Consider the following 11,698-nt stretch of genomic DNA (forward strand, 5'->3'; position numbering starts at 1 on the left):
AGATGCTGTCTTGCAGCAAAGCAAGCGCTGCGGCTGCTATCGTCTCGTCTCCCCCGCGGGTCCCACCTCATCACGCTGCAACTAGGGCGCCTTCCCAATTCCCCAAACCACCCTTCCTCCTCTGCGGCACCCACACGGCATCACCATGGACACGCCGGTAACTTCCCGCCGATCGCACGTTGGCTTTCCCTTCCCCCTCCCTCGCTCTCCCCCTCTGCTCGGTGCTCACGCACGCCCTCCTCCTGGTCCCTGTGCTGTGCAGTGCTACAGTCTGCATTCGCGGAGCTGCAGGAGGCAGCGCTCACGCAATACAGGCACCACACCAGCACTACCCAACTTGGAAGGGAAGTTACGCCGCAGTCAGCACTGCTGCTCGTGCTCGGCTAGCTTAGCTAGCATCCGCACATCACACTGCAGCACAAGCACGCACTGCACTGCACGGCAGGAAGAGGAGAGAGATGGAGCCGTGGAGGGTCTCGGGGAGGGGAGATGGATGGAGACTTGCAGCGCAGGCGCGCAGCCCACCCCTGCTGCACCTGCGCCAGCGCCGCACACACGGCTCCCTCCCCAAATTACAGACCACCAAGGAGCAAGCCCAACCACCACTTAAACCCGACCACCACCACCACCACCGCCACCGTTATTCGCTCTGCCCCCTCCTCCCCGCTTTCCGAACCCCCCCCCAAACCCTAGATCCCCTCCGCCGCGGTGACCCGGCGCGGCGGCGGCGGCGGCGGCGGGGATGGCGGCCGTGCCGGAGGACCTCCGCTGCAAGCGCTCCGACGGCAAGCAGTGGCGATGCAGCGCGCCCTCCATGCCCGACAAGACCGTCTGCGAGAAGCACTACGTCCAGGCCAAGAAGCGCTCCGCCTCCTCCGCGCTCCGCGCCTCACTCCGCCGCTCCTCAGCCTCCTCCCCCGCGCCCGCCTTCCCGTTCTCCTCCTCCTCCTCCTCCGCTCGCCTCCGCGCCGCCGGCCAGGACCCGCCCATGGCGGTCGCGAGGCCCCTCTACGGCAGGGTCGCCGGGGAGGCGGTGTACGTGGCTGAACCGGTGCCGGCGCCCGCGCGGAGGGGGACCGCCTACGAAGGGCTGCCCCGGGGCAATGCGGCTGGTGCGAGCACCGCGGCGGTGAGTTCGCCTGCCTGCCCTCCGTAGCTGGGCGCACTGCCTTCGTCCTATGGCCACGTGCTCAATTGGGTTCCTGTGCTACTGAGCTTGCGCTGATTGTGCGCCGATGGTTGCAGGGGCTGGTCGGCAGAGGCCCAGTATGGTTGCCTGGCGGTGGCGCTGCAGGGATAAGGAGTTGCCACCAGTGCCGGAAGGCTGGGGGTGTCATTTGGTGTACCAGCTGTGACAGGAGAGGGTACTGTGCCGGCTGCATCTCCAGATGGTATGTTGGGCCAGGGTGTATCAGAGAAGCAATTACAGATTAGGGCTCACAGTGAACTAATGCATATTAGAAAGTCCCTTAGGCTTTGGGCTTGGCCATTTTATATTTTTGTTAGTGCAACAGTGTCCGCTAGATGTGCACCTGATCTGTATGTCCATACTGAAATAAGTTTTTCCTTGTCAAATTGATAATTACTGTTGGGTTTTGCCCAAACCACCTTCGTATGAAAGTTCCAAACAACATGAACTGTTTTGGGGCATTCTTATTGCAATGCATGGTCAGAATGCAAGGATATTTGACTACTAATTGTCTTATTCATTTCAGTAGCATAGCCTCTGGTTGGCCTCTTAAAGGCAAAATTTGCTGTTACCTCATTCCAAATCGGCAGATGCAAAAGCAACAACTCACTTCTTCAGGTGCAACAGCCATCATCTCCTCATAAAGTAGTATGACTTTTGAGTCATAGAGTTGTATGTTGTTTGGATGGGAACAGAACCAGGATGAACACAAGAACTTCTTTTGTTTATAACTTAGAGTTGAATATGGCCTTGTGGTGCAAAATTGCAAGGCTTTTATATGGTTCCTTGTCGATGTTTTTTTCCTGATTATTTCGTAGTAACTTTAGACAGTTTAGATTGATCATGAGAAGGCATGACTAAAACTGTTGGGAAAAAAAACTCTTTTCTGATACTTCTAAAATATACTGCAATACAAGCTAGTCGTTGAAGGGCGGGCCTGGTGCAAGCGGTAGTGTCTTACCGCCTGTGACCGGAAGGTCTCGGGTTTGAGTCGCGGTCTCCTCGCATTGCACAGGCGAGGGTAAGGCTTGCCACTGACACCCTTCCCCAGACCCCGCACAGAGCGGGAGCTCTCTGCACTGGGTACGCCCTTTTTCTTTTTACAAGCTAGTCGTCCAACTATATTTTGGAGACTCTTTGCCTTTTATTGTTTGGACTAAGGTGAACACAAACACAATGCAGGTACTCTGACATTCCGATTGATGATGTTCGAAATGTTTGTCCAGCATGCCGTGGCATTTGTAATTGCAAAGTTTGCTTACAAGGAGACAACTTAATAAAGGTATGCAATCTCTATTAGTTTTCTTCCATTAATTATCCATATGTTTGAGTTTAAGTGGTACTTGTCCAAAATCTAACATTTTTTTTAATCTTTTAAAGGCTAGGGTGAAAGAAATATCAGTTGTTGATAAGTTGAGATATCTTCATTGCCTCTTGGTTTATGTTCTTCCAGTACTGAAGGGGATTTATTCTGACCAATGCTTTGAAATAGGTGTTGAAACAGGATCTTCTGGTGCTCCACTTCCCCTCTTATCTTCTATTGTGCTTTTTCTCATCTGAAATTTAGCATTCATTCTGATGCTATTATTGATAGGACCAAAGACAGATATCCTCAGAGCAAAGATAACTTCTGATGAGCAGATGTGCTGGTATGGCTTTGTGCCATTTTATCTGTTTCTTCTTTCTTCATCGTTGGAACCTTTTTCTCATTCTAACTAGATAAATTAGGCTATAATGGAGCCTTAAAACTTTTCATTATTTGCAGTGACTTTTGCAAAGTGCCAGTGTTTGATTATCACCGATACTGCCCAAGATGCTTGTATGACTTATGCCTTGATTGCTGTCGTGATATACGTCATTCTCGGGCCAATGTTGCACGAGGAGAATATACTGAAGGCCATGTTGAAGATAAAGGTAGAGATTCTTTTAATAAAAGAGCAAGATTGGAACCCTCTGCAGAGAGTGTAAATGACAAGTCATTATCTTGGCCAATAGATATAAATAATATTGACATTAGATCTTTATTCCCTACATGGAGAGTCAACAATGATGGCAGCATCACTTGTGGACCTCACGAGGCTGGTGGTTGTGGCTCCTCAAAGTTGGTATTAAGGCGGATATTCAAAATAAATTGGATTGCTAAACTTGTAAAAAGTTCTGAAGAAATGGTCAATGGTTGCAAAGTACATGATTTGGAGGATGGATGTTTATCTTGCAGTGATGGCAAAAGATTGGAGTTTACTGGTCAGCGAAACCTCGGTCTCTCAAAATGCTCAAACAGTGATGGGATTGGTAGGAATTGTGTGTACTCTCCTGTATTGGAGGACCTAAAATACGAAGGCATCATTCACTTTCGTAAGCATTGGATAAATGCGGAGCCTATTATTATCAGGAAAGCATTTGAGCCTTCTCTATCATCAAGCTGGGATCCCTTGAGTATTTGGAGAGGTATCCAGGAGATCATGGATGAAGAAATGGATGAAGATGTCATAGTCAAGGCTGTGGACTGCTCGAACCAATCAGAGGTGATAAAGAAGTGCTAGTTGCTGCTTTATATTTCTGAATAAAACATTGCTGTCTGTTGGAAATTGTTGTGACTTTTTCTTAGGGATTCCCAGGTTCCATGCTATTAGTTACACTGCTATTACTGGTCTCATTTAGTTTAACACACCACTGTTAGATCTTAGAAGTATATTTTGCTAAAAAGAATACATGATCATTGTGTAATACCACCTTTGCTAACTTATTTTGAGTTTTTGACCATCCACTACTTGTACTACAAGTGGTATTTTGGAGAAGTGAAAAAATTGTGGAAGTAAAGAATTCCAAGCTTCTGTATGTAGAAAATATTTGTTGTACCGCTATCTTCAAAATGATATATCCTATCTTGTTTCATCTGCTCAGGTAGATATCAAGCTCAAACAGTTTATCAAAGGCTACTCAGATGGCAGCAAAGGAGGAGATGGCCACATGTTGATGCTGAAATTGAAAGAGTGGCCCCGACCCAGTGTCTTGGAGGCGTTTCTGTTGTGCCAAAGGCCAGAATTTATTGTGAACTTTCCTCTTGTTGATTTTATTCATCCTAGATGGGGTCTCCTAAACCTTGCTGCCAAGTTACCCCCAGATGCCTTACAGCCTGAAGTAGGGATGAAGCTGCTAATTGCATATGGAAGTCACCAAGAACTTGGTAAAGGTGATTCAGTGACAAATCTAATGATTAACATGAGCGATGTGGTAAGTTTGGTCTTACTCAGTTTTCATTTGAAAGTTCTTGTTAGATTTGAGCATTTGTTTTTCATGAAGGTCGGCTGAGTAACTTGAGTATTATTAATGACAAAAGTTAAAAACATCAGATGGCTAATGCTATCTGTTTCCTCTTGTAGGTTCACATGTTAATGCATGCAACTGAAGTGCATTACCAATGTCCCAAGAGGGTACAGTCTGATGTATCTGAAAGGATTGCTAATGGAACTAGTGTGCATGCAAATGCTCACACTCCTGTTCAAAATTTGAATCTGGATATGGGGGAGCAAGCGCACAAACATTCAATTTCACACGTTGAGGAGCCAAAAACTAATAGTTCAGAAGGATCCCATGCTGGTGCTGTCTGGGATGTATTCCGCAGGCAGGATTTTCCAAAGCTTAATGAATATCTAGCTGTTCATCGGGAAGAATTTGCAGCTAGATGTCAAGCAGTATCTTCTGTAATGACTCCTTCCCTATGTCAAATTATAGTCTTAAAAATAAATTCTCAAAGGTGTTTCATGTTACTATACTTTTGATGCAGGTTAAGTATCCGATTTATGATCAAACCATGTACCTTAACGATTATCATAAGAAGATGTTGAAGGATCAATATGGTAAGTACTAAGTACCAGAGAGAGGATTACTATTTTTCACTTCCAAATGTTTGACTGCTGTTTGCACCATTGCATCTTATTTCATGTAGTACTTCATCTTCTCTAATTGAGCCTACGATATGCTTTGCAAACTACAGCAAGATGAGAGAAATTTGACAATTTGCCACTCCCAACTTTAGGCTTCAATAAGTTTCCATGTTTTGAGTTTCTTTTACATGGTCACTCCATGTGTCTCTTGTGCCCCCTGCTGTCTGACTGAAACACCTGACTTGGCTCCCTCTCAACTGGGCCACCATTCCTGAGGCTCAATTTGTCTCCAGCCAGCAGCTCTTACTGGTCAAGGAGAGCAACAGTGACCTCCTTGGCCATTTCCACAGTGGATCCCACTGTCTCCACGCCAACCAATCTTCGGTGTTGTGCCTTCCCCAACTTTGGTCATGGGAGCCAGATGCTTTGCTACATTTGCTTCATCATCTCTGGCGAGCCAAGCTTCAATTCCTCTCATCCATGGCTGGTAACCCATAGCATTGCAGGTTGCTCTCTGTTCTTCCCTCTGCCTGTCTTTTCCTCCACAGTGAGCCGCATGCCACAGCTGCCATCGTCGTCGCTGTGCTGATGCTGGTCATTGCCACTGGCTAAGAAACCACATGGGTGTACGGGTCATTTTACATAGGCTGATTCTGACCATGTCATTTTTAGTGGCAAATTGTTGAAGCCGAAGTTTACCGTGGAAAATTGTTGAAACCAAAGGTTTACGGGGGCACATTGTTCAGTTGTAAAATTTGGAGTGGCATATTTTCAAATTTCTCAGCAGATGATTGCACTATATTTTCAAATGTCTCAATAACCCAAGCAGTATGGTGATGTAGATATAATTTTCCTCTCATTAATTTACTGCCAAGTCAGAAAAAAAATCATATTGTAGATCCTAATTAATGTACATGATGTTACACACTAGTAGTAGCCTTATGAGTTAACTTTTGTTATTGAGACCCATCACATCATTTACGTCTGCAAGTTTCATTGAGATGTTCTTGCAGGAATTGAACCTTACACATTCCACCAACATATTGGTGAGGCTGTTTTCATTCCAGCTGGCTGTCCTTTCCAATTGAAAAACCTCCAGGTGATGCATCTCGTCCTCATATTTACCCTTTGTCGTGCTCAAACTTTCTGTTCTTATTTTTTGAGAAGTGGTGTCTGAATGTTCAACCTTAACTATTAGGGATAAAATGACCTTGGGGTTCCATGAATTACTTGTGTTAGCACACTGCTTGTATGCTCAGACCATCATTTTCAATGAGCAAAGCTTTTCTAAAATGTTTCTTGAATTTGCATATTCTTATGCCCGTATGGTAGTCACTCTAGAACATAATGAAATGGTAGGACTTTTATATATTTTTTCTTTTGAATTTAGGCTATGAATATAGCGATTTACATGCGAACATACTAGAGAGCTTGGAAAAAAGAAAGAAGCACTAGTAGCAGCAGTGCTCAGAAATAAAGCAAGAGAGGTTACTGCACGGAATCATGTTGAAACTGTGTTTTCAGTCAGACTAAGTTTCTGTTTCCAACTGCTGCAGTGGTTCATGTGAGCTCATCTCTCACTACGTGTTGAATTTGACTTGCTTGTTCTTATTTGTTGTGCTTACTTGGAGTAGAATTTTAGCTGCTCTGAAGAATTTTGTTCCTCTATCTCTGATATTATCTTCTTTATTACTTCTGTGATAATTTGAACTAGTTATGTACTATCTATACTGAATGTGGTTGTTATGCTTTAATTTGTTGAAAATGATATTATCTTCTATGCTTCTGTGATTGTTTGAATAATTGAATACTTTTTTTTGCGGATATAGTTTACATTTGTTTTCTGTTATATTGACATGATCAGTCCACGGTTCAATTGGCTCTCAATTTTTTGTCACCGGAGAGTTTGCCAGAGTCAGTCCGGCTGGCCCAAGAGATCCGTAGCCTGCCAAATGGTCATCTTGCAAAATTGAAGATGCTTGAGGTATGTTGTGGTCTTGCGAACAGTAACTTAATATATACTAATTATTGAGAACGAAAATGAAAACCTTTTTCCATTAACGATACAGGTAAAAAAGATCTCCTTATATGCAGCAAGTTCTGCTGTTAGAGAAATTCAGAGAATAACCCTAGATCCCAAGTACGTCCACTGATGCCCGTTCTTACATTTCCCATTCACTGACTGTTGAATTGACACTGGATCGTTATTATGTTTTGCGAACTGTGCTTATGATATAACCTAAAGACTTTAGGTAGTCTCTCTAGCTTCTAATCAGTGTCATGGACATTTCTCTCAGGTTCAATCTTGATGCAAGTTTTGAGGATCAAAATTTGACTAGGGCGGTTTCAGAGAACTTGGCAAGAGTAAACAAACGGAAGGTATCTTGCAGTTGAGATTCTGGGGGCCTCGTGAAATTGTAACATGCCATTCAGAGGATTGAAGCCGACGCGGAAGTAGATATAGTGATTGTACATGTATTATATTGTGTCATATGAAAGGAACACATTCTAATTCTTATTGGGTTACACATCGACTTTACCTGTATATTGTGGGTTAGGAAGAGTAACAGTTAAGCTCATGTAGAACAAGATAAAAAGGCACTGAAAGCTGATTACAGTACTGAATTCTAGCTTGGAGAATTGTTAGTACAATAATCTCTGTTGGTAACATCTGAACAATAGTTAGACCGAAATTTTTAACCACAGGGTTAAAGATTCAATACTAAACTTTCGCCACGGTTTTGCAGTTGTGTTTAGTCTTGTCAACCTGCATGGAGTAGCTTCTAAACTTCTCCCTTCATTTCAAATTATAAGACATTTGGCTTTCATATATATATAGCTTTTGCTATGTACGTGTATAGCAAAAGCTATGTATCTAAGGAAAGCCAAAAATATGTTATAATTTAGAATAGTAGTTATTTTATGTACAATGTTTTAGGCAATTTCATGATATTTTGATGTGTGACATCGGATAAACATGCTATTGCTACCTTAGCTAGTTGGCTCCATATTTTTTTCAGCGGCAGTGGCTGTACTTATCACTGTTGTTCACTATAGATGTCTCACAGCTGCAGCTGCAAAATACCAACAGCCGAACATAGACTTTTTTGATCCCTATGGGCTAAACTTTAGCTCTTGAGTCTCTCTCTCTCTCTTTTTTTAAACAATAGCTCTTGAGGCTCTAGCATGTGGTCTAGATCCATCGTCAAACCGATCTGGGGCTGGGTTCATCGGGGTGGCGCTTCGCCGGGTGGCTAGGTTGTTTTGACGAGCTTGATCATAGGGATGGGGCTTAGGAAGGAGCTCCATGACACCCCGCTGCTCACCGACAAGCCCTACCATTGGGCACTCGTCATCGACGGGCAGCTGCTCCTCTGGCTAGGAGGACCAGCTCCCATTAGAGCTTGAGAGCAGCGGTGTACAGGAGCGTCCGGTCAACCTTGGTATCATCGGTGGTCAAAGTGGTTGAGCCACGACGGCAGCCGATGCGAGCATCAGCAGTCCTTTCGTTGACGTGTATGCGGTGTATGGTTTCTGTGTTCGGCTCATGGTCTCCGCGGCTGATGCTGCTGTACCATGGCTGATAATACGAACGGATAAATTCAAACGAATAAGAGAGTGCTACAGGCGCAAGAAAGAAAGAGAGAGCATCCCGAGGGAGCTAGAGGAGAAAGACAAGAGCATAACGGACAATTCTCTATATTCTTGCTCCTTAAATCCTAAAAGATAATATTATAAAAGCATCTCCAAGAGCCTTTCTAAATCTTATTCTCTGAATCACTATTTGAATCATTTGCATAAAAATCGCTTTCTATATTTTTTTCACTCTCCAACAGTTTTTTTATATCTCATGCTGTCGGTGTTTCGAACAGCCGACTAGTAAATTTGTATATTGTGCGTCTGATCCGGATGGTGTGCTAAGAGGACACGAGGATTATACTGGTTCGGGCTGAATGTCCCTACGTCCAGTTTCGGGCTGCTCGTGTTACCAGCACTGAGTTTGTAGTAGGGGGTTACAAACTGGCGAGAGAGGGAGAAGCTCCCAAGTCTCTGTGTTCGATTGCTCGATGTTTCTACTGCTCGATCTATCGGTCGATCGATCTCCCTCTCTGAACGGTGCCCTACCTTCCCTTTTATAGGCCAAGGGGAGATAACAGTATACCAGAGATCGAGAGAAGGCAAGAGAAAAAAAGAAAGAGAAATAAGGCTCCTGGGGTGTGTCGTCCTCCTCTTCGCGGGGGCCCGCTGACCCTGTAGATCGTGGTGGCAACGGCGTCGCATCGGGGTCCTGTTAGCCGCTGCAGCATACGTGCGGGCGTCGTGCGTCGTTCTTGTCTTCCATCCCATCCGAGCGGACGGAATGGTCAAAGGATCCCTAGACAGAGGCCATACAAGGGGCTAGCGATACAGTGCCAGTCAACTGACGCCGGTCGACTGACGTTGGACGGTGGTTAGACAGGGAGTTGACAGCACAGTGCTGGCCTGTTGACGTGGTGGGCGACGTGAGTCTCCCAGCATGGCCTGATGCGACCGCCAATCGCATCAGGACGCGCCGGAGACGTGCTCCTGGGCGCGCGCCTCCACGCCGTAGTTGTTGAAGCGGTTCGGGTCCTACCCTGGGGCCACTACTTTTGTCTGGTAGCAAATTCGACCTCCAGGGAACGGGCGAGGCGGAAATCTCGCCCTGGGGGCGGGGCGAGACGGAATCCAACCCTCGGGGGTCGGACGAGGCGGAGCCCTCCTTGTGGGACCGGATGAGTCAGAGCCCGCGCCCTGGGGTCGGAGGAGTCGGAGCCCACGCCTTGGGGTTGGACGAGGCGGAAACCTCGTCCTCGGAGTCGGACGAGGTCGTAGTTGCGTCCTTAACCATCGGATGAGCCTACGTGACGCTCATTAATCCTTTGGCTCGGATACCCGGATATAGATATCCGACAGTAGCCCCCGAGCGTTTGGAGGAGTGAGACGCTCCTGCAAAGGCTTTTTGCGATCCGTCGTTCGAGGGCGCACGGGAGTAGTGTTCGTTACTGTCGCTTTGCAGTCCGTCCGTGGTTTCCGCAACTGGAGGTGACTCGTCATTTGTCTGTGACCGCGTGTTCGGTCTCTTTGCGATGCCGAGCCCCTGAGCCCCCACGTGTAGCAGGGGTCTGGTCAGGGGGTCGGTTCATCTTGTGATCGTCGTCCCTCACGCATCCATTCGCTAGAACAGAGGGGCTGAGAGATGCCGTGCTTTCCTCGGTGGATGGAGCACTATGCTCGATGAGTTGTTAACGGTCTTATTCGAGTGGAGCCCTGGCATCCCCTTCACGGGGGCCCGATTCGAGATCAGCTGGTGACTGACTCCAGATTCTCGGTGGCCGATCCATATAGTTCTTAGATCTGTTCGACCGGTCCGAGGGCTCGATTCCTTTCTTTGGGAAAAAACCATGGACCTTGCGTCATCCAAGACTCGAAACGAGGGTCGGGATGCCCGTGGCGCTTCACGCGCCTTGGGTATTGACCGCTAGCGGGCCCATCCTTAACCTCCCCTCACTCTAGGGTGCCCTGGAGCGGTAGTGAAGCCACTGGTGGGCCAGCCTTCAAACTCCTAGGCGTTAACGGGTCATGGGAGCGTTTCAGCTCCGTATCCCACTTACCTGTGGTGGCCCATAGCATTTGAAGGCGAACCATCGCCCGATGGATCCTTCGTGGGAAAGATTTGGATAGGCGTGTGCTCGTCTCTCTAGGCAGTGATGCGATTGATGCGGCATGGAACAGTGAGGGCACGACCCCTGAAGGAAACAGATCTAGCGAGGCATGGGGCATGTTAATTTAGGTAGATGGTTCACCCCTTGCCCGTTCCGCCCTTACCTTATAAACGGAGCCATTTCTCCCTAGCCTCCATACGCGCAGCTGCATCCTTGCCCCTCCTGTCTTTCTGCCTTTCGCTCTCGAGTTCTGGCCTTTGCTCCCCTGTTTCCGCTCTACCACCGATGAAGTTCTCGCTCTCTAGCCCTACGCCACCGCCGGATCTTCTGTATCGCCATGCCCATTCCCCGATGGAGCCGTGGCTTCGCTCCGATGTTTTCCACGTGCGCATGGAGGGTCTAGTTAAGAAGGGCCTTCTCCATGCAAGGACTGCGGCAATGGAGTGGATCATACCTAGTGGCGAGGATGCGTCGTCGCCGCCCGATGGCTATGTCATCTCCTTCGTCCCCTTCCACGAGCATGGGTTCATGACTCCTCCCCACCGATTCCTATGAGGGCTGCTACACTACTATGGGCTTGAGCTACAGCATCTGAATCCCAATGGGATTAAGCACATCTCAGCCTTCGTCGCACTGTGTGAGGGGTATCTGGGGATCGAGCCCCACTTCGAGCTGTGGAAGTACTTCTTCACCGTTGAGCTGTAGAAGAAGAAGGGGAGGAAAAAGCCGGACCTAGCGGTGCCGATGGGATGTGCGAGCATCCATCTTTGAGGCAACCGGTCATCGGAGTACATGTCCATCCCGTTGTCGAAGTCCAACAAGGGGTGGCATAAGCTCTGGTTCTACCTGAGGAACGACGCCGCCGCCCTAAAGTTCATCTAGACCTTTAGTGGGTTTTGGATGATTGAATGACAACATGATTAAAGGTCTAACCCATT

At 47.2% G+C, this 11,698-nt stretch overlaps 1 protein-coding gene across 2 annotated transcripts; it reads left to right on the forward strand.

Annotated features, from left to right (window-relative positions):
* The first annotated feature begins 200 nt into the window (after window positions 1–200).
* On the forward strand, window positions 201–7,868 carry LOC136531419 (E3 ubiquitin-protein ligase JMJ24-like). Of its 2 annotated transcripts, XM_066524083.1 has the most exons (13): window positions 203–1,129; window positions 1,246–1,391; window positions 2,372–2,471; window positions 2,570–2,702; window positions 2,784–2,838; window positions 2,955–3,714; window positions 4,094–4,423; window positions 4,573–4,893; window positions 4,977–5,049; window positions 6,090–6,175; window positions 6,941–7,060; window positions 7,146–7,216; window positions 7,374–7,868. In XM_066524083.1, the coding sequence occupies exons 1-13, from the start codon at window positions 743–745 to the stop codon at window positions 7,468–7,470; spliced, it is 2,679 nt and encodes an 892-aa protein (XP_066380180.1). In that variant the 5' UTR covers window positions 203–742; the 3' UTR covers window positions 7,471–7,868. The 2 variants fall into 2 exon arrangements, with proteins under 2 accessions (XP_066380185.1, XP_066380180.1); XM_066524088.1 differs by lacking the exon at window positions 7,146–7,216 and having other exon boundaries at window positions 201–1,129.
* The last annotated feature ends 3,830 nt before the right edge of the window (window positions 7,869–11,698 follow it).

Source organism: Miscanthus floridulus, chromosome 2, assembly GCF_019320115.1.
Source record: "Miscanthus floridulus cultivar M001 chromosome 2, ASM1932011v1, whole genome shotgun sequence".
Classification (NCBI taxonomy): domain Eukaryota; kingdom Viridiplantae; phylum Streptophyta; class Magnoliopsida; order Poales; family Poaceae; genus Miscanthus; species Miscanthus floridulus.